Here is a 25,261-nt window from a genome sequence, read left to right as displayed (position 1 = left end):
TTAGCAGTGGCCATTAGGACTAGAAAAAGTCAGTTTTCATTCCAATCCCAAAGAAGGGCAATGCCAAAGAACGCTCAAACTACCACACAATTTTGCTCATTTCACATGCTAGCAAGATAATCCTCAAAATCTTTCAGCTAGGCTTCAACAGTATGTGAACCAAGAACTTCCAGATGTACAAATTAAATTTAGAAAAGGCAGAGGAACCAGAGATCAAATTGCCAACATCCGTTGGATCATAGAAAAAGCAAAGGAATTCCAGAAAAACATCTACTTCTGCTTCATTGACTATGTCAAAGCCTTTGACTGTGTGGGTCACAACAAGCAGTGGAAAATTCTTAAAGAGATGGGAATACCAGACCACCTTACTGTCTCCTGAGAAATCTGTATGCAGGTCAAGAAGCACCAGTTTAAAAAAAAAAGAAGCAACAGTTAGAACCAGACGTGGAACAACTGACTAGTTCAAAACTGGGAAAGAAGTATGTCAAGGCTGCATATTGTCACTCTGCTTATTTAACTTCTTTGGAGAGTGTGCGTGCTCAGATGCTTCAGTCATGTCTGACTCTTTGCAACCCTATGGACTGTAGCCTGCCAAGCTCCTCTGTCACAAGATTCTCCAAGCAAAAATACTGGAGTGGATTGCCATGCCCTCCTCCAGAAGATCTTCCAGATCCTGGAATTGAACCCGTGTCCCCTGCATCTGCTGCATTGCAGGCAGATTTTTTACTCACTGAGTCACCTGGGAAGCTCTCTATGCAGAGTACATCATACAAAATGCTGAGCTGGATGAGTCACAAGCTGGAATCAAGATTGCCAGAAGAAATATCAATCTCAGATATGCAGATGATACTACTCTAATAGCAGAAAGTGAAGAGAAACCAAACAGCCTCTTGATAAGGGTTAAAGAGGAGTGAAAAAGCTGGCTTGAAACTCAATATTCAAAAAACTAAGATCATGGCATCTGGTCCCATTACTTCATGGCAAATAGAAGTGGAAAAAGTAGAAACAGTGACAGATTTTATTTTCTTGGACTCCAAAATCACTGCAGACAGTGACTGCAGCCATGAAATTAGAAAATGCTTTCTCCTTGGAAGAAAAGCTATGACAAACCTAGACAGCATACTAAAACACAGACACATCACTTTGCCAACAAAAGTCGATATAGTCAAAGCTATGGTTTTTCCAGTAGTCATTTACAAATATGAGAGCTGGACCATAAAGAAGGCTGAATGTCAAAGAATTAATGCTTTCGAATTGTGGTGCTGGAGAAGATTCTTGAGAGTCCCTTGGACAGCAAGGAGACCAAACCAGTCAATCCTAAAGGAAATCAGTCTTGAATATTCATTGGAAGGACTGATGCTGAACTTGAAGCTCCAATACTTTGGCCACCTGATGCAAAGAGCTGACTTACTGGAAAAAGCCCCCGATGCTGGGGAAGATTTGAGGGCATGAGAAGAAGGGGGTGACAGAGGATGAGATGGCTGGATGGCATCACTGACTCAATGGACATGAACTTGAGCAAACTCCAGGAGAGAGTGAAGGACAGGGAAGCCTGGCAGGCTGCATTTCATGAAGTCACAAAGAGTTAGACATGATTTAGCAACTCAACAACAACAAGGGGTGCAGAGAAGGGCTTCAGGCAGAAGCCCTGACATTAGCGGGGTTCCTCAAAGGCCTCTGGGCTCCAGAGGCTCCTAGTCATGCTTGAGGGTGAGCCTTTTGAAGAGATATTCGCCCAACCCAGCCTGGGGACCAGCCAGCCTGCAGAGGTTGGTCAGGTGTTCTCCCATCTTCAAGGAAGTGTCTCTCCAGGAACTCACAGAGGTAGGGGTCTGTGAGGGCAGAACCCAGGCCATGCAGATCCAGAAGGGCTGGGTCAGGTTCTTCTCCTTGAGAAGGGTGGCTTCCATAACACCCTGGGTTTTCCTGACTCATCTTGAGATGGCTTCTGCATGTCCTGGAAAAGGGTGCAGCTGCAATGCTGGTTTTGCATTTTCAAGAGACGCTGGGCCCTCTCTTGCTTCTTCTCAGCCAGTTCACAGAAGTGGCCCATGTCCTCCAGAGCCACATCGTTCTGGTCAGTATAGAAGCCCAGGAGGCCAGCAGACGTGTGTTGACCAGGCAGATGACGGTGGCCTCCACCTCAGTGGAATAATTCTGATGATTCTGGGAGCTTATGGTTGATCACTAATAAGAAGCTATGCTTGAAAAATGATGTTCGCTGGTCTTGGTGATCGGGGAGAGTTGAGCGGCTGATTCTGAGGGTTGTGACTGAAAAAAGATTGGAGGGTGGTGGGAGGCTGGTGTAAGGGTGAGGGGGTGCGGGTCCCTGGGTCTATTCCATCCAAACATTATCAAAGCAAGAGACGCATCTATGGGACCGCTGAGTGCAGTGCCGAGACAACTATTTTATAAACACATTTTAAAAATCCCAGAATTTGAATGTTTTTGGAAGTAATGAGATCAGAGGAACAATTCTTTTTAAGGATATAATCTGCTGTTATCAGCTTAGTCTACCAGCCTGGATATTTGAAAAGTGATGAATCAGATCAGTTCAGTTCAGTTCAGTCGCTCAGTCGTGTCCGACTCCTTGTGACCCCATGAATCGCAGCATGCCAGGCCTCCCTGTCCATCACCATCTCCTGGAGTTCACTCAGACTCACGTCCATCAAGTCAGTGACGCCATCCAGCCATCTCATCCTCTGTTGTCCCCTTCTCCTCCTGCCCCCAATCCCTCCCAGCATCAGAGTCTTTTCCAATGAGTCAACTCTTTGCATGAGGTGGCCAAAGTACTAGACTTTCAGCTTTAGCATCATTCCTTCCAAAGAAATCCCAGGGCTGATCTCCTTCAGAATGGACTGGTAGGATCTCCTTGCAGTCCAAGGGACTCTCAAGAGTCTTCTCCAACACCACAGTTCAAACGCACCCATTCTTCGGGGCTCAGCCTTCTTCACAGTCCAACTCTCACATCCATACATGACTACTGGAAAAACCATAGCCTTGACTAGACAGACTTTAGTTGGGAAAGTAATGTCTCTGCTTTTGAATATGCTATCTAGGTTGGTCATAACTTTTCTTCCAAGGAGCAAGTGTCTTTTAATTTCATGGCTGCAGTCACCATCTGCAGTGATTTTGGAGCCCCCAAAAATAAAGTCTGACACTGTTTCCGCTGTTTCCCCATTTCCATCTATTTCCCATGAAGTGATGGGACCAGATGCCATGATCTTCGTTTTCTGAATGTTGAGCTTTAAGCCAACTTTTTCACTTTCCTCTTTCCCTTTCATCAAGAGGCTTTTTAGTTCCTCTTCACTTTCTGCCATAAGGGTGGTGTCATCTGCATATCTGAGGTTATTGATGTTTCTCCCGGCAATCTTGATTCCAGCTTGTGTTTCTTCCAGTCCAGCGTTTCTCATGATGTACACTGCATATAAGTTAAATAAGCAGGGTGACAATATATAGCCTTGATGTACTCCTTTTCCTATTTGGAACCAGTCTGTTGTTCCATGTCCAGTTCTAACTGTTGCTTCCTGACCTGCATACAGATTTCTCAAGATGCAGGTCAGGTGGTCAGATAACCAGGTACAAATATTGTACACAAATATTGTATTTTAAGCTGCTTTTGCTAGATATGGAGATTTTGGAGACTGAAGGAGCCCTAGAGATCATAATCGCCTAATTTTATGGGTGATATAACAAAGGCCCAGAGAGGTTAACCTGATTCTTTTGACAATAAAAGAATTAGATCATGTGAGTTGTAACCCAGCGGTGGGGATAGAGAGGGGTGACTGTGAGATGCTTTTCTCTCATCTCCACTTCATCCATCCCCTAATCTCCAGTCATCTCTCTTTCCCCTCTCTTCAGTAACCAATAATCTAGTAAAAAAATAAACTGCAAGTCACCACTCAACCAAAGCTTCCAGACAAGGCCCCCATGTTCCCCTCCTGCTATCCAGCCCAGGATAGAAAACCTGGAGTGGTCACTCTCCCCTTACAAAAACGACCTTCTATCTCTATCATTAGTGTCTAGAGCTTTGTGGATCTTGAAAAACTGGAGGATTTGTTGGCATCCTGTTGTTTCTTTTATTCCCTTTAATTTATCTTCCTGTGTTTGTCCCTACCTGATTTGCACTTAAGGCCGATTTTGGAGATAGTGCTTATGTATATCTGTGGGAAACGATACATCTCTTCTTCCCTGTAGGCTCTAACTTGTTGGCCCATTTAAGCTTAATTTCTTCTTGGGAGTTTAACTAATCATTCGTGGTTTTGGCTAGAATCTCTTCCAGCAGCTGCAACACACAGGCTTCCAAAATCCTTCCTGGGCTTAATGTGCTGCTTTTCCCTTTTTAAAGGGGAAACTGAGAAGTTCAGGAAAATGATTACTTTGCATGTGTGGCTGTGTGCTAAGACACTTCAGTTGTGTCCGACTCTGGCGGCGAGTGTGAATGCTGATTAGGCCAGCTGTGTCTATTAGGTAAAATGATCAAAATTAGAATTCTTCCTTCATACAGAGACCGGGAGACAGAGGGCCTATTGTTCCTGGTAATAGCATTTTATTTTATTTTTCATTTAATTTTATTTTTTAAAGGTCAACTTCTTATTTTTTTTACCTTTATTTAGTTAGTTTTGGCTGCACTGGGTCCTCATTGCTGTGCACAGGCTTTCTCTAGTTGCAGTGAGCAGGGGCTACTCATTGTTTCGGTGTGCCGCCTTCTCATTGGGATGGTTTCACTTGCTGCAGAGCGTGGATTCTTGGCACAGGAGCTCAGTAGTTGTGAAATCCAGACTTAGCTGTTGCATGGCACGTGGAATCTTCCCTGACCAGGGATCGACTGGTGTGCCCTACACTGGCAGGTGGATTCTTAACCACTGGACTGCCAGGGAAGTCCTGGTGATTACATTTTAAAGGAATGGCTTTCAGGTCCTTGAGTAAGACACCCTTCAACAGGAGATACATATATATCTCAAAGGGACAGAGGAAGGACTCACAATCATAAATCCACTTTCATAAGTGCTCTAAGAAGGTGTGGTCAGGGGCCTATTTTCAGGTGTGGGCTAGAACAAACAGTAAATTTTGGGGGGAGCCTTGAACTTTCTCAGGCAGGCACTTTAAGGAGGGGGGGCTGCTAGGGATTTCTGTGGTGGCTATGCCTACCAATGCAGGAGACGCAGGTTTGATCCCTGGTTTGGGAAGGTCCCCTGAAGAAGGAAATGGCAACCACTCCAGTATTCTTGCCTGGGAAATCCCATGGACCGAGGAGCCTGGTAGGCTACAGTCCATGGGGTCACAAAAGAGTTGGACACGACTTAGCAACTAAACAATAACAAGGGTCAATTCTTATGAATTGAGTTGTTAGAAACTAAGTCTTTTAATATGCACATAGGGATTGGATGAAATCATTTGTGTTGAGAACCTGTAGTTTTTATAGGCCAAGGTTGAGTTTGATCAAGGAGAGAATGTTTCTCATCCAGTAATTTTAAGACCTGTTGTAAGGTCAGATCACCCAAGATGGCTGTTCTCCTTCTCTCTGTAACCCCCTGCTCCACCAGGACCTGCTTCACCTACACCCTACAGTAAGGACTGACCCACCCATACACTTGCCCCAACCCCAGCCAGTGACTGTTCTTGTTGAAGGAGCAGTGAAGGGCATGGCCCTCTGCTGGTTTCCCTGGTAACCAATCAGCCAAGGTGACAGCCAATTGCTCTGTAACTGGCAATCCCCCATCCCCACCCACCAACCCCACCATTCCCCAGGAATGAAGATTGCTGCCATATCTTGCCCACCTTGGGGTGTCACTCCAGGGCCTTGCTTTTGACAGTCAGTATTCCTGCTCCTGGCCCCTCATCCATTAAATCATTATTTCTGTTTCTGACTCCTGGGTTTTCCTTTGGTCTTGAACTCGGGCAAGCACAGTCCTTGGAGGCCTTTGGAGTGCAACTCAACTCATATTATTTCAGTTAAATTTTTATAAAAACTTGTATTTGCCTTTTTCATCTGTAAAACAGGAATTACTTATTAACATCTCATACAGCACTTGGGAGCATCTAGTACAGCGCTATCCAGTGGAAATATTGGGCAAGACCCCATGTCATTATCAATAACCTCATTGCCACATTAAAAAAAATAGAAATAAACAATAAAAATTAATGTTTGCATTTTATTTACCTAATATAATCAAAACATTTCAACATGTAATCAACATTTTTAAATTATTGGGAGATTTTACGTTCTGTTTTCGTCTGTGTATTTTACATTTACAACATTTCCGTTAGGGCCAGACACTATTCAAATATTCAGTAAGCTGCCGCATTGGACCGCGCGGGTCTACACAGCTCAGCAGACACGCCCTACAGAGGTGAGCGTAGGGCGGGTCTTAGCCAGACGGGGCGGAGCTTCTCAGAGCCCGTGGGGGGGGCGGAGCTTCTCAGAGCGCGTTTTGGGCCTCGCTGGCTGCCGTAGGAAGCGCTGGACGTGGCCGCGCCACGTCCCTTGCCGCCGGGGGAGAGGAATCAGTTGGGCCTCCGGGTGGGTGGCCATGGCCTTTACGTTGTACTCGCTGCTGCAGGCGGCCCTTCTCTGCGTCAATGCCATCGCCGTGCTTCACGAGGAGCGTTTCCTCAAGAACAGTGAGTCGGGCCAATGGGCCGGACTGAGGGGGCGGCGGCGGAGCTTGGGGATCGCCGACCCGAGTAGGGCCGCGTGAGAGGACCACCTGGGCAGGGACTGACGGGCGGCCAAGGGCTCGCCCCTTTGGGGCCCTTCTTTGGGTGGGGAAGCCGAGCCACTCTCGTCTCACGGGAGTGAAGATTGTTCTATAAAATCAGTTAGGGTTAGGGTTAGGGTTGGACGCCCGCTGGGTGCCAGCCCTCGGGGGTCGGGAAGCGGAGATAAGGAGTAGAGCCGGGGACTCCACTGCCTGCGACTAGTTTAGGCTAGGAATTTGGTGCACGTTTCCATAGCTGCTTTTAACTGTCAAAAATCTGAGGTGTGGGTTTTCAGTGAAAGAGGGAGGGGCGTGGCTCATTTTGGAGCGTGGGTAGTTTGAAGAAGGAACTGATGGGAGGGTCATAGGGGTTCCTGGGCTTTGGAGATAAGAGGAAAGGAAGCCTGTTGGGGTTATCACAACATCCAGCCATGCGCATTCCAAGAAAAATTTATTCAGCGCAGTTTATCGGGTGCATGTGATGCGCCAGCCTAGAATCTGAGCGTACAGGGAAGACAGAAATTATTCCTACCGGGATCTCGCAATCCAGCGAGCTCCATGCCACTTGGGCAGGCTGCTTTTTTTCTGTCTGAGGCACCATTACCGCAGGATACTGCATGATGGTACATCATTTGTCACAGCGTGCGGAACATGTCAGTGTAGATCACTGAAACTCAAACCCATGAGCAAGATTGATTTGTTTCATTTATTCCTTCAGGAGAGATTTATTGAGCACAAATATGTGCCAGGCCCATGTAATAGGAACTGAGGTTACAACAGTTATCCTACCCTTCTAATGGAAGTTACTCTAAGTAAAAGCTGCTGCTGCTGCTGCTGCTGCTGCTGCTAAGTCGCATCAGTCGTGTCCGCCTCTGTGCAACCCCAGAGACGGCAGCCCACCAGGGGGACGTCCCTGGGATTCTCCAGGCAAGAACACTGGGGTGGGTTGCCATTTCCTTCTCGAGTGCGTGAAAGTGAAATCGCTCAGTCGTGTCCAACTCTTAGCGACCCCATGGACTGCAGCCCACCAGGCTCCTCCGTCCATGGGATTTTCCAGGCAGGAGTACTGGAGTGGGGTGCCATTGCCTTCTTCTAAGTAAAAACTGAAGAAGTACCAATAACAAGTATGCAGAATGTTACAAAAGAGATGTGTTGAGACATACTAACTTGTGAGTCTTTGAAATCTTGGAGGAAATATGTCTAACCGGAAACGTGAAATGTATGAGTAAACATTAGGTGAAGGGTCAGGAAGTGAGGAGTAAAAAGCTGGTGTGAAAATTGGAAAGGTCCTAAGCAGGGCAGTGATGTGATCAGATTTGTGTTATTTGCAAGATCTTTCTGGGTGCTTTATGGAGAACACATCAGAAGTGTAGAAGAGTGGATGTGGAAAGCACCATTTCAAACAGGGCAAGTAGATATTGTGAGTATAATACAAGTTGAATGGATATAAGAACAATAATGATACCTAATGCTTAACACTAACCGTGTGCCAGAAATCTGTATCCAGTGCTTTACACATACTAACTTGTGTAACCCTTACAGGAACCCTGTGAGACAGGTACTGTTTTCATCCCTGCTTTACACGAAGTTGGAGGAAATGAAGAAATGGTAGCTGCAAGGGGATACTGGGATATGTTTTGTGGTGGTTTTGTTTTTAGGTGTCAGCAGCAACAGTGAGAACTAGTCAGGTTCTTTTGTTAGGTCAGTGCCATGAAAAACTTGGGGAGAAAGTGAACACTGAAGCAAATATACAAATATAAAAAAGACAGAAGAGATGTAAGAAGGTATTCATATGCAGCATGTGGACCTTGGTTGACTTCTACTTCACACATCAACTGTAAAAAACATTTTGAAGATTCTCATACGGACTAGATACTAGATGATATTAAGGAATCACTGTACATCTTGTTAGTGTGATAAAGATGCATACTGAAATGTTTAGGAGTGAAATACTATAGTACCAGCAATTTATTTTTAAAGAAATCAAGCAGAGAAAAAGGTGAAGCACATAAGGCCAAAAAAGAAATCAATAATTTTAAAAATTATCGAATTATTTAGTTTTGGCTGTGCTAGGTCCTGGGTGCTGCACGGGCTTTCTCTAGTTGCGGTGTGCAGGCTTCTCAGTGCAGTGGCTTCTGCTGCTGCAAAGCACGGGCTCTAGAGGTGTGGGCTTCCGTACTTATGGCTCCCAGGCTCAAGAGCTCAGGCGCAATAGTTGTGGCACCGGGGCTTAGTTGCTCCATGGCACGTGGGTGGTTTCCAGATCAGGGATTGAACCTGTGTCTCCTGCATTGGCAGACGGATCCTTAACTACTGAGCCATGAGGGAAGTCCCCCAAGTCAACAATTATTACACAACATTGTAAATCAACTATACTCCAGTATAAAAGATGTAACAAATCAGCAAGTTATTAAATCTGAGTGATAAATATGTTTTAGAACTTTCATAATTAAAGGTTAGAAAAAAGAATGGCTAACAGGAAGGAAATAGTAATGAGAGAAAAATAAAAGATACAGGAGAGAAATGAGGTGATTGATAGCTCAAGGATTCTGAGAAGGTGGGTGGAGATGGGACCTAAGGTACACATGGAGGAGATGGCATAAGTGGGAGGTGGGATACTTTCTTTATTGAAAAAGAAGGAAAAGTTAGCTGGAGAAGCAGGTTCCTAGATTTGGTGGCAGGAAGTTTTTCTCCATTCCTTAGAACAAATAGGCCAATCACGGTGACCAAGGTGAAAAGATGTAGCAGCGAACATGACACACTGTCTTTGTTCTCAGAGAGGTAAAACAGATAAATAATTATACAGATAGTTGAGTCTAGGATAAATGCTTTGAAGGAAGAGAACTAGGTAAGAACCATGGGAATATAACCTCCTGGTTGAATTAGGACAGTGTTGGTTCCTAAGGAAATACCATTTAAAGCTAAGTCCTAGAATAGGAATAGGAATTAGTGTATTTTTGGTTACCTTTCAGACTTCTAAGTGGAGATGTCATGTAGGCATTTGTGTATACAGGTCTGGCACCCAGAAGGGAGGTTTGGGGAGGATTTACACATGGGGATTTTTAGTGTTGGCTGGTAATTTCAAACCGTTGGAATGAAGGCTGTTTCTCAGAGAGGTTCAAGGATTGAGGCCTGAAATTATTTATTCATGTCAGGGTTCTTGGTTGCAAGCAGCAGAAGCTGATTCTGGCTAATTAAGGAGAAGGAAATTTAATAAAAGATTTTTGGACAATAGAACAATGGAGCAGAGTGGAGAATCCAAATATAGACATATATTTATATGGACACTTAATAAAGGTAACAGCAGAGTGTGATAGGAAGGTCGATAAAAGATTCTGGGTTAACTGGATATTCAAAAAGAAGTAAATGAATCTTGACCCTCTGCTTCAAGCTAAACACAAAAGTCAATTGCAAGAACATTGTAGATCTAAGTGGGAAAGGTAAAAATAAAGCTGGAAGAAAACAATTTTTTTTTTTCTGAAAGGGCCATATTAAAAATACATAGCAAGCTTTTGCAGGCCAGGAGACAGAATTGAGGCTATTAAGTGGCAATTAGCTGTTTATAAATGTAATACATCATTCTTTTTTTTCCCCCAGCTTTGAGATTGAATTGATGTATAACACTGTGTAAGACATATCTGTGATGATTTGGTACGCAAATATATTGCAGAATGCTTACCACAGTAAGGTTGGTTAACATACCCTTCACCTTACATAATTATCATTTTGTTGTAGATATTGTTTCAGTGAGAACATTTAAGATTTACTTTCAGAGCAGCTTTCAAGTAAACAGTGCAGTGTGTTAACTGTGGTCACCATGCTGGACAGTAGATCCCCAAATTGCTCATTTAGTAACTGAGAGTCCCTTTTGACCAGTGTCTCCTGATTCCCCCTCACTCAGCTCCTGGCAACCGCCATACTGCTGTCTCTTTCTGTGAGTTCAGTGGTTTTAGATCCCACATACAGGTGAGATAGTACAGTAGTAGTCTTCCTCTGAGTTATTTCAGTTAGCATAGTGTCCTCAGAGTCCATCTTTGTTGTCACATGTCAAGCTTTCCTTATTTGTGGCTGAATAACATTTCACTGTATATGTACATTACATTTTCTTTATTCATTTGTGAGTGAATACTTAGATTGTTTTCATGTCCTGGCAATTGTGAATAGTGCTGCAGTGAATATAGGAGTGCAAATATCTCTTTAAGATAATGATTTCATCTCTTTTGGATAAATACCCAGAAATGGGATTACTAAATGTGCTTCTGTTTTAAATTTTTTGAGGAACCTTCATCCTGCTTTCCATAGTGCACCTGTACGAATTTACATTCCTGTGGACAGTGCACAAAGGTTCCCTTTTTTCCACATCCTTGCCAGCATTTATTGTCTCTTGTTTTTTTGGTAATAGCCGTTCTTACAAGTGTTCTTACAAGTGTGAGGTGATATTCCACTGTGGCTTTGACTTGCATTTCTCTGATGAATAGTGATGTTGAATACATTTTCATGTACTTGTTGGCCATTTTTATGTCTTTGGAAAAATATCTATTCAAGTCCTCTGCCCACTTTTAACCAGATTATTTGGAAATACCATTATTAATGGAGAGCACTTCCAAAATGTTGGTGTGAGAACCTCCACTGGACCCTCTTTTCAATGAAACCACTATAACTAGTGAATATTATTTAAAAAACAAACATTCAGAGTCACCAGGAATTGTCATAAGAGTATACAACAAACAGAGAGACTTTTTTTTCTGCCAAGAAAATCTATTAAAGCTCAGTAAGAGCAGTGAGTCTCTCAGTGAGAATATCCAGTTCTCCCTCCTCCCCTACTGGGGGGGGGTGGGGGGAGGAAATAATAAAGATTACAGTGGAAATTAATGAAATACAGACCAGAAAAACAATAAAGAGAATTAACAAAACTAAAAGCTAGTTCTCTCAGAAGATCAACAAAATTGGCAAACATTTACCTCGACTGAGAAAAAAAGACTCAGATGACTAAAGTCAGTGATGAAAGGAGACATCACTACCTTAGAGAATGAAAAGGATTTTAAGGGAATGGTGTGAACAACTGTATGCCAACAAATTAGATGATTTAGATGAAACGGACAAGTTTCTAGAAAGACCACAAACTATTGAACTGACTGATTAGACCTATAACTTGTAAAGAGATTGAGTTAGAAGTTTAAAAACTTTGAACAAAGGAAAACCCAGGCTTCATTGCTGGACTCTGTCAAACATTTAAAGAAAACTTAATACCAAAATAGAGAGGAGAGAGGACATCCCAACTCATGCCTTGAAGCCAGTATTAACTTGGTATGAAAACCAGACAGAGCACAAGAAAAGAAACCCCAGACCAGTATCTCTGATGAATATGAACACGAAAATTCTGTGCAGAACACTGGCAAACGAAACCAGGTGGGATTTACCCCAGGAGTGCAGGGTTAATTTAACCTTTTAAAATCAATTTGATTCATCATATTAGTAAAATAAAAATCACATGGTTATAACAGATGCAGAAGCAAATTTGACAAAACCCCATACCCTTTCATGGAGAAGGAAATGGCAACCCACTCCAGTACTCTTGCCTGGAGGGTCCCATGGCTGGAGGAGCCTGGTGGGCTGCAGTCCATGGGGTCGCACAGAGTCGGACACGACTGAGCGACTTCACTTTCACGTTTCACTTTCATGCATTGGAGAAGGAAATGGCAACCCACTCCAGTGTTCTTGCCTGGAGAATCCCAGGGACGGTGGAGCCTGGTGGGCTGCTGTCTATGGGGCCGCACAGTCAGACACGACTGAAGCGACTTAGCATACCCTTTCATGATAAAACATTCGAGAAACAATCTGATAAAGAACATCTATGAAAACCCCCCAGTGAGAGTTGTGTGAGCCTAAATGATAGAGAAATTCCTAAAGGAGGTAGATCTTAACAGTCAGTCAGGAGACTCCCCTGGTGGTCCAGTGGCTAAGATGCCATGCTCCCAATGCAGGGGGCCTGGGTTCAGTCCCTGGGCTAAAGATTCCATGTGCTGCAACCAAGACCTAATGCAGCTAAATAAGTAAATATTAAAAAACAGAAACCAGTAAGTCAGATTTGCATCAATGTACAGAGAAATGAGGGCTTCTCTGGTGGCTTAGCGGTAAAAAAATCTGCCTGTAGTACGGGAGACACAGGTTCAATCCCTGAGTCAGAAAATCCCCCTGGAGAAGGAAATGACAACCCACTCCAGTATTCAGAGCAATCTGTGAGGCTACAGTGCATGGGGTGTCAAGAGTCAGACATGGCTCAGCAACTAAACCACCACCACAGAGAAATGAACAAGGTATTCCATAGGCCTTCTGTATGATAGACATAGATGAGCGTGGCAGTTTATAAAACATTGAAGAGACTCTATAGATATATGTTTCTATTTAAATATATATTACTGAAAAGCATTTGTTTAATTTCGTCAAGGGTTAAATGGAAATGATTGTGTTGAATTGGGAATTATATTGAAACAAGAGAGATTAGTCTAAGTATACTAGATCATTCACTTCAGCAGTGCTCTTTTTGATAAAGGTAATTTTTTTCAAACTTACATTAGTAGAGTTCTTGTGTGGTTTATTAGGTACTTTTACATTTACGATAGCACTGCAAACTTGGTGACACAAAATAAAGCACGTTCATTTTCTTTCATAGAAATGGAAACTGATCTCAAAGAACCTGAGGTTTGCCAGTGGCCTCAAAACTGTAGTTAATACTTTTTCTTCAAAATGTATCTAGCTGAGGATTGTTGACTGAACCTGGATGGATTACCCTTTTGTGTGTGACTTTTTGAAGTCTGGGCAGGGGAAGAACATTCTGTGGTGTTTACAGTTGGCAGCATCAGCTGCTGGCTGGTCTTATCATTTGTTTTCTGCTGGGCCCTCTAGCTATGGACAAGAAAGCTGGAGTTCAGTCTTTATCCTCTATTCTTCTAAAGCAATTATTTTCAACTCTTTCAAGTTTTAAATCATTGACCTACTATTGTGAAAGGGTTTAGCACAGTCATTCTTGTGTAAGCGCAAATACACATATACTTCCCTTCTCCGCCTCTCACATCTCCAGCCAATTATTGGTTATATCAGTATTCCATATTTAATATGACTATGCATATTACAGCTGAACAGTAAAAAAAATCATAATTTTATTCTTCTAGTTGATTTGTGGTTCAAGTGTAGAATTCTAGATTGGAACCACTTTTTCTAAAGTTCTAAGAACATTATTCCATTTAATTTTGTCATTTCCTTTATTGATGTTAAGTCTAATGCCATTCTGATTCCTGACTCTTTGTAGGTAGAGACCCTTTAGGGTATTCTCTTTAACTTTGCATGCACAGTCACTTCAGTCATGTCTGACCCTTTGCGACCCTATGTTCTGTAGCCCACCAGGCTCCTCTGTTCATGGGATTCTCCAGGCAAGAATACTGGAGTGGGTTGCTGTGTCCTCCTCCAGAGGATCTTCCCAACCCAGGAGGTGAACCCCCATCTCTTACATCTCCTGCATTAGCAGGAAGTTCTTTACCACTAGCACTACCTTGGAAGCCCTTTTATCTTTAGAGGTCTGAAATTTTACAATAATGTGGCAGTCTATGGGTCTCCTTTTCATTCATTGGGCTGTACCCTGATTGGGCCCATTTGGCCTAAAGGCTCATATCCCTCAGTTCTGGGATATCATCTCTTAATATGTGATTGATAATTCTTCTAAAAGCTTTTATTGGAGTAGAGTTGATTTACAGCGTTTGTGTTAGTTTCAGGTGTACAGCAAAGTGAATCAGTTACATCCTTTTTTTTTTTTTTAAGATTCTTTTCCCATTAGGCTGTTATAGAGTGTTGAGTAGAGTTCCTTGTGCTATACAGCAGGTTCTTATTATCTTATTTTTTATATATAGTAGTGTGTTTATGTTAACCCTAATATTTCCCAGATTATCCCTCCCCCATCCCTTGATAATGATAAATTTGTTTTCTACATCCATGACTGTACTTATATTTTATAGTTCATTTGTACCCCCCTTTTTTTTGATTCCACATATAAGTGATATCATCGTGATATGTCTTTCTGACTTCACTCAGTATGACAAACAGTCTCTAGGTCCATCCTTGTTGCTGCAGATGGCATTATTTTGTTCTTATGGCTGAATAGTATTCCATTGTATATATGCACCATGTCATCTTTATCCATTCCTCTGTTGATGGACACTTATGTTGCTTCCATGTCCTGGCTGTTGAACATTGGGGTGCATGTATCTTTTTGAATTATGTTTTTCTCTGGGTATATGCCTAGAAGTAGGATTGCTGGATCATAGGGTAGTTCTAGTTTTAGTTTTTAAGGAATCTCCATACTGTTCTCCATAGTGGCGTAGTGACTGTATCAGTTTACATTCCCACCAACAGTGTAAGAGGGTCCCCTTTTCTTCACACCCTCTCCAGCATTTATTGTTTGTAGATTTTTTGATGATGGCCATTCTGACTTGTGTCAGTTAATACCTCGTTGTAGTTTTGACTTCCTTTTCTCTGATAATTAGTGATGTTGAACATCTTTCTGTGTGCTTTTTGGCCGCCTCATTAGATAAATTTTCCTGTGTTTTCTTTGCTCTTTCTGGAACTCCAGTTATTTTGACATATTGATACTCCTTTTTTAATGTTTTTCTTGTCTTGTAGGTGTCTTCAGCTTAGTGTGTCAGCCTCTTTTGAACTTTTTGTGCTGATAGAGCAAGAACAAGTGCTCCTTTTTTACGTTCCCTTTTTCATGGCATCTTGTTCTCTGAGTTTTGTAGCTATGTTTTGCCCAAGTCGCGAAATCTCCCAGTGACCACCAGGGAGCTGATATCTGATGCAAAAGCAAGAGAGTTTTTATTACCAAGCTCGAGCTGGGGCTCCCACCGATACTGATGCAGCAGCTATAGGGAGGAGCCCTGAGCTCTGGGTTACATTGCTTACATAGTGTATTATCGCGTGAAAAATTAAAAAAACGGGAGTCTCCGGGTCTGATTGGTCACCTTCTGATGAAGGGTTAGGTGTTGAGTTCTGATTGGTTTTCCTTTCCTGGGCTTGACTCGAATTTCCCAGGCTGGCCAAGGGTTCTGATTGGTTCGCAGGTGGTGGGGTGAGGTCAGGGGATTCCCAAAGGCTCTTTTCCCCGAACCTTACAAAATGGAGTAGCTTTGATTCTTCAGCTACAATAGTTTTTCTCTAAGGATGTTCGTTGTTTTGTTTTTTTTTTTAATGAACTTCTTGGATTCTTCCTCAGAGCCTTCTTTTCTGGCTTTACTCTATCCTACCATGTTCAGAATTGTTCCCTCTTGACTGTCAGTTCATTCTAAGAGTAAACCTTGAGAGGCTCTTTGGAAGCTCTGTGTATATGGTTGGGATTTACTCACCAGTGGGCGTCCCAGTTAAATTCGCCGTTTCATTAAAGCCCCCTGTATGTCACTAACTGAAGTCTTCCTGGGCAGCTGGTCAATTTCCAGAGTAATTGTGCAACTTCCTGTCTGCAGAATGTATGTATTCTTATGTTCCAGACTTATGTGATACACAAGCAGGGAAAGCGGGCAGGAGTCTGACACTTGGGTTTGTAGACCTTAATTAATTCAGTCCACCTTCCTGAGATTTCCCCAGGTCTTGGAGCTTCCCTGCTTCAGTCTCCACTGAGAGTAAACCTGTCTCCTGAGGGGTTAAGAGAGAGAGAAACTCTTCCCATCAGTTCAGTCTAGGGAAAGGGAGGCAGAGATGAGTGGCGCTTACTGCTCCTGTGGGGACTTTCATTCAGTCCTCCTGTGTTTCCAAAACTACGTCGCCCTCACTGGCATTTTGAAGTTTCTCTCAAGTTTTCTGGAGTCTCGGCATGATTCGCCTCAGTTTTTTATTGTGTGCTCCCTGGAGGTTTACGGTTCAGTTTTCTCTGCTAAGTCAGTTATTGTCTGTCTTTTTGTGTTGTTGTTCTGATTAAGTTCTCTTGCCCGGGGACTTCTTTCTTATTACTCTTGTAAGCTCAGTGGGAAGAGAATCCACCTGCCAGTGCAGGAGACACAGGAGATACGAGTTGGATTCCTGGGTCGGGAAAGTCCCCTGGAAATGGCAACCCACTCCAGTCTTCTTGCCTAGAAAATTCCACGGACAGAGGAGCTACAGTCCACGGGGTCGCAAAGAGTTGGACATACACTGTCTTATTAGTAGATTTCGGGAGAAGTCTAAGTTAAAAGTGTGTGTCCATTGATAGGGTTCAGGACATGCTACCCCCAAATAAGTCACTGTGGCGTGTTGAACATCTTAAGGTGAAGGAGTTAGAGAAAACACCAGAAGCAGAGCAATCAGCCCACCCTCCCCCCTGGCTGCCCCTTCTTTCCTGAAAGCAGGAGATAAGTTTCTCATGTGAAAGGTATCCTCCCCATACCAGAAGGAAGAGAGACATTCTTAGCACCAGAGACAGGGAACTGAGGGCCAGACAGACTGTATTACTTTATTATGTTACCCATAGCCCAAATGCCTTTTCTTGTTAATTCTTCACAAATTTATTCCATTGTCTAAGACATAGAAAAGTTTCCTGTTATGCTCACTTTTTAGGTCTTCATTTTCTTGTGAAGACTCCCAGGTACATGTAAAACCTTAAAAAACTTTGTATGCTTTTCTGTTAATGTCTTTGTCAGTTTAATTTTCAGACATAACCAAGGACCCTAAGAGGGTCAAGGAAACATTCTTCCTTACAGTAACCATTATGTTTACCTGAACCAGGCTGCTTTCTTACTGTGCAGAGTTGTTAAGTAGGTTTATATGAGCAAGACTAATCTGGTTTGGAAAATAATACAACTGGTGGTGGTGGCCATTCTGTGTTTTATGTCTTTTCAAGACATGATTATGAAATAATTTTCACCACATTATAAGTAGTTAAAGGCTGGTACTACACCTCTGAACTTAGATGACAAAAAGAGAATTGCCATATAGTGGAGAATACTGATTTGAGCTACCTAGAAAAGTGAGAGAAAGAAAATACCTAGAAAGTATGTGGGAGAAAGAAATTATAGTAGAACTTGTTATATAGTAAAAGTAAATGTTGGAGAAACAGCATAAATAAAATTTGCTTGCCAGAGATCCAGAAGTAGGAAGCAAGCAAAATGCAGGTTTGAGATTGTTTTTAACTTGGGGAGATGTATGCATTTAATGTTGGAGGATTTCTTCCTCCCTCCCTCAAAGCTACAACTGAATGATTGGTTTGTGTTACGCTTTGTTTATCTTAAAAATAAAGAAACATGGTTCTTTGGAAACGATCTTAGGATTTACCATACCTTTCTTTATCCAAAGTTAACTTGGTTTGCTATAAATTCAGTTTAATTCCACAAATGTATATGAAGTACTTGCTCCAGGGTGGAGGAGAAGGGAAAGGTAAAGAAAGACTAAATTTAGTTCTAGGAATTTATAATATGACTTACAATCAGTAGTTACTGTTTGGGTAAAACAAGTTTTATTATGACATAGAGGGGAATTAGGAAAGGCCTTGACTTTTAAAGTCAGACAGACCTGGATTACTTTGCCAACAAAGGTCCATCTAGTCAAGGCTATGGTTTTTCCAGTGGTCATGTATGGATGTGAGAGTTGGACTATAAAGAAGGCTGAGCACTGAAGAATTGATGCTTTTGAACTGTGGTGTTGGAAAAGACTCTTGAGAGTCCCTTGGACTGCAAGGAGATCCAACCAGCCCATCCTAAAGGAGATCAGTCCTGAATATTCATTGAAAGGACTGATGCTGAAGCTGAAACTCCAATATGTTGGCCACCTGATGTGAAGAAATGACTCATTTGAAAAGACCCTGATGCTGGGAAAGATTGAGGGCGGGAGGAGAAGGGGACAACAGAGGATGAGATGGTCGGATGGCATCACCAACTTGATGGACATGGGATTGGGTGGACTCTGGGAATTGGTGATGGACAGGGAGGCCTGGCGTGCTGCGGTTCATGGGGTTGCAAAGAGTCAGACATGACTGAGCAACTGAACTGAACTGAGACCTGGATTCAAAAGCTGCCTTTAACATGTATAGCAGTTAGTGGGAATTGAGTGTGAATAGCAATACTTGGAGGGTTGTGGTATGATAGAGGGCTAGGATGTTAATTTAAGGAGCTTCTAACTTCACTCAGTAGATGATGGAAATCATCACACATTGTGAGCTAGAAAGATCTGGCCCTTTAAGGGAGAAAGAGGTTGAGATGAAATTGCAGAGGCATCTATTGAGAGTCTGGCCAAAGATGGTAGAGGCTGTGATCTTAACCACTGTGATGGAGGTTGAACTCTGGGAGCTCGAAACGAGTAACACCTCTGTGGACTAGGAAGGCTGTGAGCACAGGTAGCTAGGTCTTGAAGGGTGAGTGGGAGTCAAAACATACCTATTCTGTTGTGAACTTGAGTTTTATACCGTAGCATATCTCAGTATTGATGTGACCAAAAAAGCAATCATTATTTAACCTTTATTTCAACCAAGTAAAAGTAGATTAAGCAATATGAAATCTTGTTACCTGATACTTGGTTCTTTCACGTATAAAATAAAAACTTTTTCTCCATCTTCAGGTTAAAGGGTTAGTGTGTCAGGAATTAATTAAGCCCTGTAGTCATAGGAGATTAAAAAAAATACCTAGTCATATGAGATATGAAAAGTGGACCTGAAATAAGGACAAGGGAAGGACATTGCAGAAATGAGGATGTGTGAGCCTCTAGTAGAATGTGTAAGGCAATAAAAAAAAGATGAACAAATAAAGGTAAAGAAGTAATGATTTATATTATCAGGAAAATGATAGAAGAAGGTAAAAGACCCATTTACTAAAAATAAGTGGGATTAGAGTTAGATAGTAGGCTAAATTCCTCACCTCAAAATTGAGGAATGAGGAGGAATGGTCAAGTTAAAAAGATATACCTCTGTTGGCATGCCATGAAGGCCTATCCAAGCTGTGAACGGGTTTGTATTAACATTTCCCCAGGTGAACACGTACTGAAACTTAGATACAACACCTTTATACTAATAATTACGTTGGGTTTTATGAATTCTGAGTTGAACTAATGTATTATTCAACTTGACAGTATGCTTTGGTTCTCAGTTCTGACCTGAAAAATGTTTTGTTTAAAAAAGAAGAAAGAAAAGAGTTAGGTTGTCACAACAGTCATCTTTACTGAATTTAGTGCCATGGAATAATTTACTAGGCTGTAGTTTATTTTATAAAATTAAAAGGGAAATTAAATGTGCTGCTTATCAAAAGTAAAAAATATACTCTAAAATTTTTAAATCATATGATATATTTTATGTCTTTAACAGAGACTCAGAGTTATGTTTTAGAAGGTGACTAATGAGGGAGCAAGGCAAGTGCATAATAAATTTTAACACAGCTTATCATCTTTATGTTATGCAGTTGGCTGGGGAACAGACCAGGGAATTGGAGGATTCGGAGAAGAGCCAGGAATTAAATCTCAGCTAATGAACCTTATTCGATCTGTAAGAACCGTGATGAGAGGTAAGAAGCAAAACTAGTAGAACACTCTTTCACTTTAATTTTGTGGTTTAAGTAGCAAAACTTCCAAGTGTGAATGTCATTTTTAGTGGGAACATTTTTCTGTTTGACTTGGCTTTCCCGCTTAAAAAGTCACTAGTTTCTTTCCGCTCTTGCCTTTTCTCTCTGTTTAAGCCAGCTGATGCAGATGGAGTGCTCAGCCATGTGATGTTTCTTTGCTACCTGTATGTCACCTCTCGGGGTTGAAAGACATTAGCGTTCTTGCCTTTTAGAAGTTCTTTTTGCTTCTAAGTAGAATAGTTATCTAGAGTCCTGTAAGACTTTCAAGAGAAAAATACAGGCCCCATGTCTGTTATTTTATTAGAAAATATTTTAGAACAACTCGGGAGTTCAAAACCTTTTATTAGAAACTATTAAAATTAGAGTCTCTTACTACCTCTACCTCTGTCTGTCTATTAGCTGCTTTCATCACAGCTTTGGGTAGAATGATAAATAAGTTCATTCTTCATTTAGTGATGAAGCTACAGAATCTTCTTTGCACTGTGTTTCTAATGTCAGATGTCGCTGGCGACCCTGTGGGTCTACTCCTGCCCGGGTCCAGTTTGCTTGTGTTCCCGGGGCTGCTCCAGCACTATCCCCAGATTACTTTGTATTGATCTAGTTGTGCCAGTGCGACCCTTATCCCAGTCACACAGGCCCTCTTTCAGATAAGTTTTGGATTTTATGATCCAGTGCGTTTGAATGTTGCTGTGTGATAAGGACTTGCAATGTGATTCTGACGACATTCTGTATTTCTACCTTCCTGATGCTAGTGACTATGACTTAGTTTTTTTCTGATTTGTCTAATAATTAAATTTGCTTTTTCTTTGCAGTGCCATTGATAATAGTAAACTCAATTGCAATTGTATTACTTTTACTCTTTGGGTGAAGATCAATGGGGGAAATGGAGACTCCGAAGACGACCTGCCGGCAGAAGTTATTACTTCAGTCTTTATTGAAGTATACATATCTTAGCTGGCTCTCCTTGGACTTGACAAAAATGTAAACCTTACAATAAAACCAGAGTCCCTATTTATCTGATTTTTTAAAATGTTGCACTTACAGTTTTATTGTAAAAAGATCAGATCATCAGAGGCCATAACTATCGAGGATTGGAATACATTTGATTGCTGACTGCTGATAAAAGTTCATGCTACAGAAAAGATTGTTAAAAGGGTGCAGGACTGTCACTTCTGTGTTTTTAGAGATTCCTCTCTTTGACTTCTCAGGGATGAATTTTTTTTTCAAAGTTCTTGTAACTTAGTTATGATGTGAGAACGATTATCCTCCTAGATAAAATTGAAAGGATTTTTAAAATATAAAATGTTAGGTAATCTGGATTGTTTTATTTTGAACTCGTTGGTTAAGTATTCTGTCTGTATACTGTCTCAGCTATGAAAAATTCAAATCCATAGTAACTATTGAGGAGCAATACTCTGATTTCTGGAAGAGTTCTAATTTTCTTAAGTTGGATAGTCACATGTTGATTGTGTTTGTAAGTTTCATTTTAAGTTTGATTCATGCATTTGTTATTTTATTAATTGGCCTGAATGATGAGACCAGATCAGTATCTACATATTTCCAAAGGTTAAAGAAAAATCTGTATAGAAAAGTCTATGCCCTTTTTAACAATGATGACTTATTTTTTAAAATCAGCATAAATAGTAGCCTGTAAGAGCAATCCTAAACAATCACCATTAAACCACACAATGTAAGAAGACTTTATTGTTAAGCATTTACCTCCCCAAATTATCACGTTTCTTGGAGTAGCACATTAAGGGGTGTGATTGGTGATTCTTCATTCTGTCAGTCACTAGAGTATTCATGGTGGATAAATTGTCTTTTGTTTTGTTTTTATGTCTTAGACCATCCCATATTTGTTTATCCCATAATACCATTTTATGCAGAAAGATTAAGACAATGTAAATGGTTTTTCTGGAAATTAGTAAATAATGCTTTAAAAGGGGTGGAAAGGCATCTGTGTTTAAAAGAGAACATTTGTAAATAAAATTCAATTTCCAAGTCAAACACGTTTCTGTACCTTAGTATATACCTGTCAGCTTAATCTTATTTTGTGTGTAATACTTACTCTGTGTGTTCTTTGCGCTAAAATCATTGCACACAGATTTAATGAGTTTCTTTTTTCTTCAGTGAATTAACAGCATTGCTGACATATATCAGGACAACTCATGAACAATTCTGATTCTATGACTTAAGGACAGGTTATTAGATGCCTGTTGGCCATGCCTGAGCTGGAGATGGAAGATCTCTGAGTAGGGGTGCCTTATAGCTGAACCAAAGTTGATGAGGGATCCTTAGTTGATTTGTTGCCTAATGGGAGTAACTAACATATTTTGCACTTAAAGGCAATTTAAGAATCTGACGCATGAATTTGAATTTAAGCTGTTGAACAGATTCAAAAGTAGCAGTTAACTGAGGGCACTCCTGTTTCTCCACAGGCAATGAGCCATATAGAATTTTAAAGAGAAAGAAGAGACCTTGGCCTGATAGCACTTTATTGAAGATGTTACAACACACTTTTTTACTCATTTAATGTTGAGATACTATCCAAGTTCACCTTTCAGTGGAGAGCAGTCACAGCAGGGCAGGATCAGAGTATTCTGTAGCAAAGTGGTTCTGAGGAAAGTGCAACATGGGCATCAAAGTATTTCCTCTCTAGGAGCTTCCCTGGTGGTCCAGTGCTTAAGCATCTGCCTTCCAATGCAAGGGACACAGGTTTGATCCCAGGTACGGTCGGATCCTTCATGCCATGGAGTAACTAAGTCTATGCGCCACAGCAACTGAGCCTGTGCTCTAGACTCCTCACGCTGAAATCACTGAAGCCTGCTGGCCTAGAACCTGTTCTCCACAATAAGAGAAGCTTTTGCAAAAAGAAATCAGCACACAACTAGGGAGTAGTTCCCACTCTGCAGCTAGAGAAAGCCTGCCCACAGCAACGAAGACCCACCACCGCCAAGTAATAAGTCTTTAAAAGATGAAAGGAAAAAAAGAGCTTTCTCCCTAAAGGCCTCTTACACAGTTCTAGCTCTACTGTGCCTGAAAAGAGGTCTGTAAACTTTCACAGGTTAACCCTGGTTTCCCCAGGGAAGTTGCGATGCAGTAACGTTAGTGTCTTATTTTAGTAGAAGGTAATTTAAGTGCCTGCCTGCCTGCCGACATCTTCCCACTTAGCCATTCTTAGGATTAACAATCTGTGATTATTTTGGACTCCAAATACCTGTAGTGTTAATGGTCTTGTGTATTCTGACCCTGTGTCTATATGCCTATGACCTAGGATGAAGGATCTTGACTGTAGTCTGTACATACTCAAACTCATAGCCTAGTCCTTAATCAAGTGGTTTTCAAACTTCGATTGTTAACAGCAGAACTGGATTTCCAAAAGAATAATAATTTAGAAGTGTAATCTTCTAGTATCTTAAACAGATGGCAGACCTCCCTGGTGGTTCAGTAGTTAAGAATCTGCCTTGCAATGCAGGGGACACAGGTTTGATCCTTGGCCGGGGAATTAAGATCCCACAGGCTTCAGGGCACCTAAGCCCATGTGCCACAATGAAGAACCCACAGGCTGTAATGAACACCCAGCACAGCCAGAAATAATAAAACAGATGGGAGCAGGTCCATTTTTGTATATCAGTTGAAGCAGGAATGAGACTCATAGGCCCACTGTTCAGCATCCACTCTTAACAAGCTTCCTAAGGTTCTTCCACCAAACCCTAAGCTTTCAAAAATATGGTTATGAAGTATTAAAAAAAACAACCCTGCTTTTTGTAGAGTAGGCATGGTGATCTGTGCCCTGTAGATATTTGTTATCACTTGTGTGTATATATGTGTATACTCATGAAGTGACCTGAGACAAGGCAATATATTTGAGTGAAATAGGAAGCAGGATATTGCTAGTATATCAGCCAGAACTATTTATCATATGGCTTAAATAAACTTCCTAAGACCTCAGTTGTTTTGGTTGCTTCATCTGTAAAATTGGTCAATAATTGTTTCAGACCAGACGTCTGTTACAGATTTCATATATATATATATACGTGTATAGCACATGCATGCACGCGCGAGTCATCTTTACCAGGTCACTAACCTTTGATCCTAGATAAAAAAGATGTTCTGAAATGTTTTTTGTGTGTGAAATAAGTTACTTTCCTACTGACTTGTAACCAAAGTTATTACCAATAATAAAATTTTGATACCAAGCATAATGGAAATCTTTCTTGCTAAAATTTTCCTTGGCCTCTGATTGGTCATTAGATGTCAGATATTGTGAAAACACAAGGTCCTGGGACACACTGGACAGTATCCACAGACAGTCATGATCAAGATAAATTAGATACTCATGATGAATTTAAGTTTAGGAATTCTATTCCTTTTATTCTAGTTCTGATACTGTCTTATTTACATCTCTACTCCTCTGGGGTTTTGTACCATTTTTTTCTTTTGAGGTCCCATCCCATCTTGACTCATCTTGCCCTTTGGCAGGCAAAGTCATTTGAATCTTTTCTGAAGAGGAAGCCATTAGTCATGGTCTATTATTCCACATCTCAGTGAAAGACACCATACCACCCAATTGCCCAAACCCAGGAACCTAGTAATCCACCTTGACGCCTTCCTCTCCCTTACCCTTAACCTAATCTTCCACCAATTTCTGACTGCTTACGTCCTAAAGATCTTGAATTTGTTTGCTTTGTTTCCATACAGTTTAAGCATCTCTCTTGTAGCCCTGCAGTAAAATTCTTATCCAGTCTCACATACATTTTGGCACCTCTCCCATCTGTTCCATATTTCAGCCAGAGTAAGTGTTTAAAAAAATACATGCTTTGATATTACCTACTTAAAATCCTTTGGTGGTGATTTAATTTGATCAAATACACACAGCTCCTAGTTCTGAAGGTGAAATCAGGAATAGTTTACATTTCCTTCTACTGGCCCTCCAGCAGAAAACTTTGACTTAACAAATATAAGATGAAAGTAACCTGCAGTCCCAGTGAGGAAGAAAAG

The 25,261-nt window shown here is 41.4% G+C and overlaps 1 protein-coding gene and 1 pseudogene across 1 annotated transcript; one reads left to right on the top strand and one right to left on the bottom strand.

The window, feature by feature from the left end:
- Positions 1,695 to 6,535, bottom strand: LOC108633775 (annotated as a pseudogene).
- Positions 6,422 to 24,413, top strand: IER3IP1 (immediate early response 3 interacting protein 1). Its single transcript, XM_005697182.3, has 3 exons — positions 6,422 to 6,624; positions 20,102 to 20,203; positions 21,073 to 24,413. The coding sequence occupies exons 1-3, from the start codon at positions 6,534 to 6,536 to the stop codon at positions 21,126 to 21,128; spliced, it is 249 nt and encodes an 82-aa protein (XP_005697239.1). The 5' UTR covers positions 6,422 to 6,533; the 3' UTR covers positions 21,129 to 24,413.

Source organism: Capra hircus, chromosome 24 (assembly GCF_001704415.2).
Source record: "Capra hircus breed San Clemente chromosome 24, ASM170441v1, whole genome shotgun sequence".
NCBI classification, from domain to species: domain Eukaryota; kingdom Metazoa; phylum Chordata; class Mammalia; order Artiodactyla; family Bovidae; genus Capra; species Capra hircus.
Note: the sequence above shows the minus strand (reverse complement) of the source record. Positions and strands in the feature narration are given on the sequence as shown.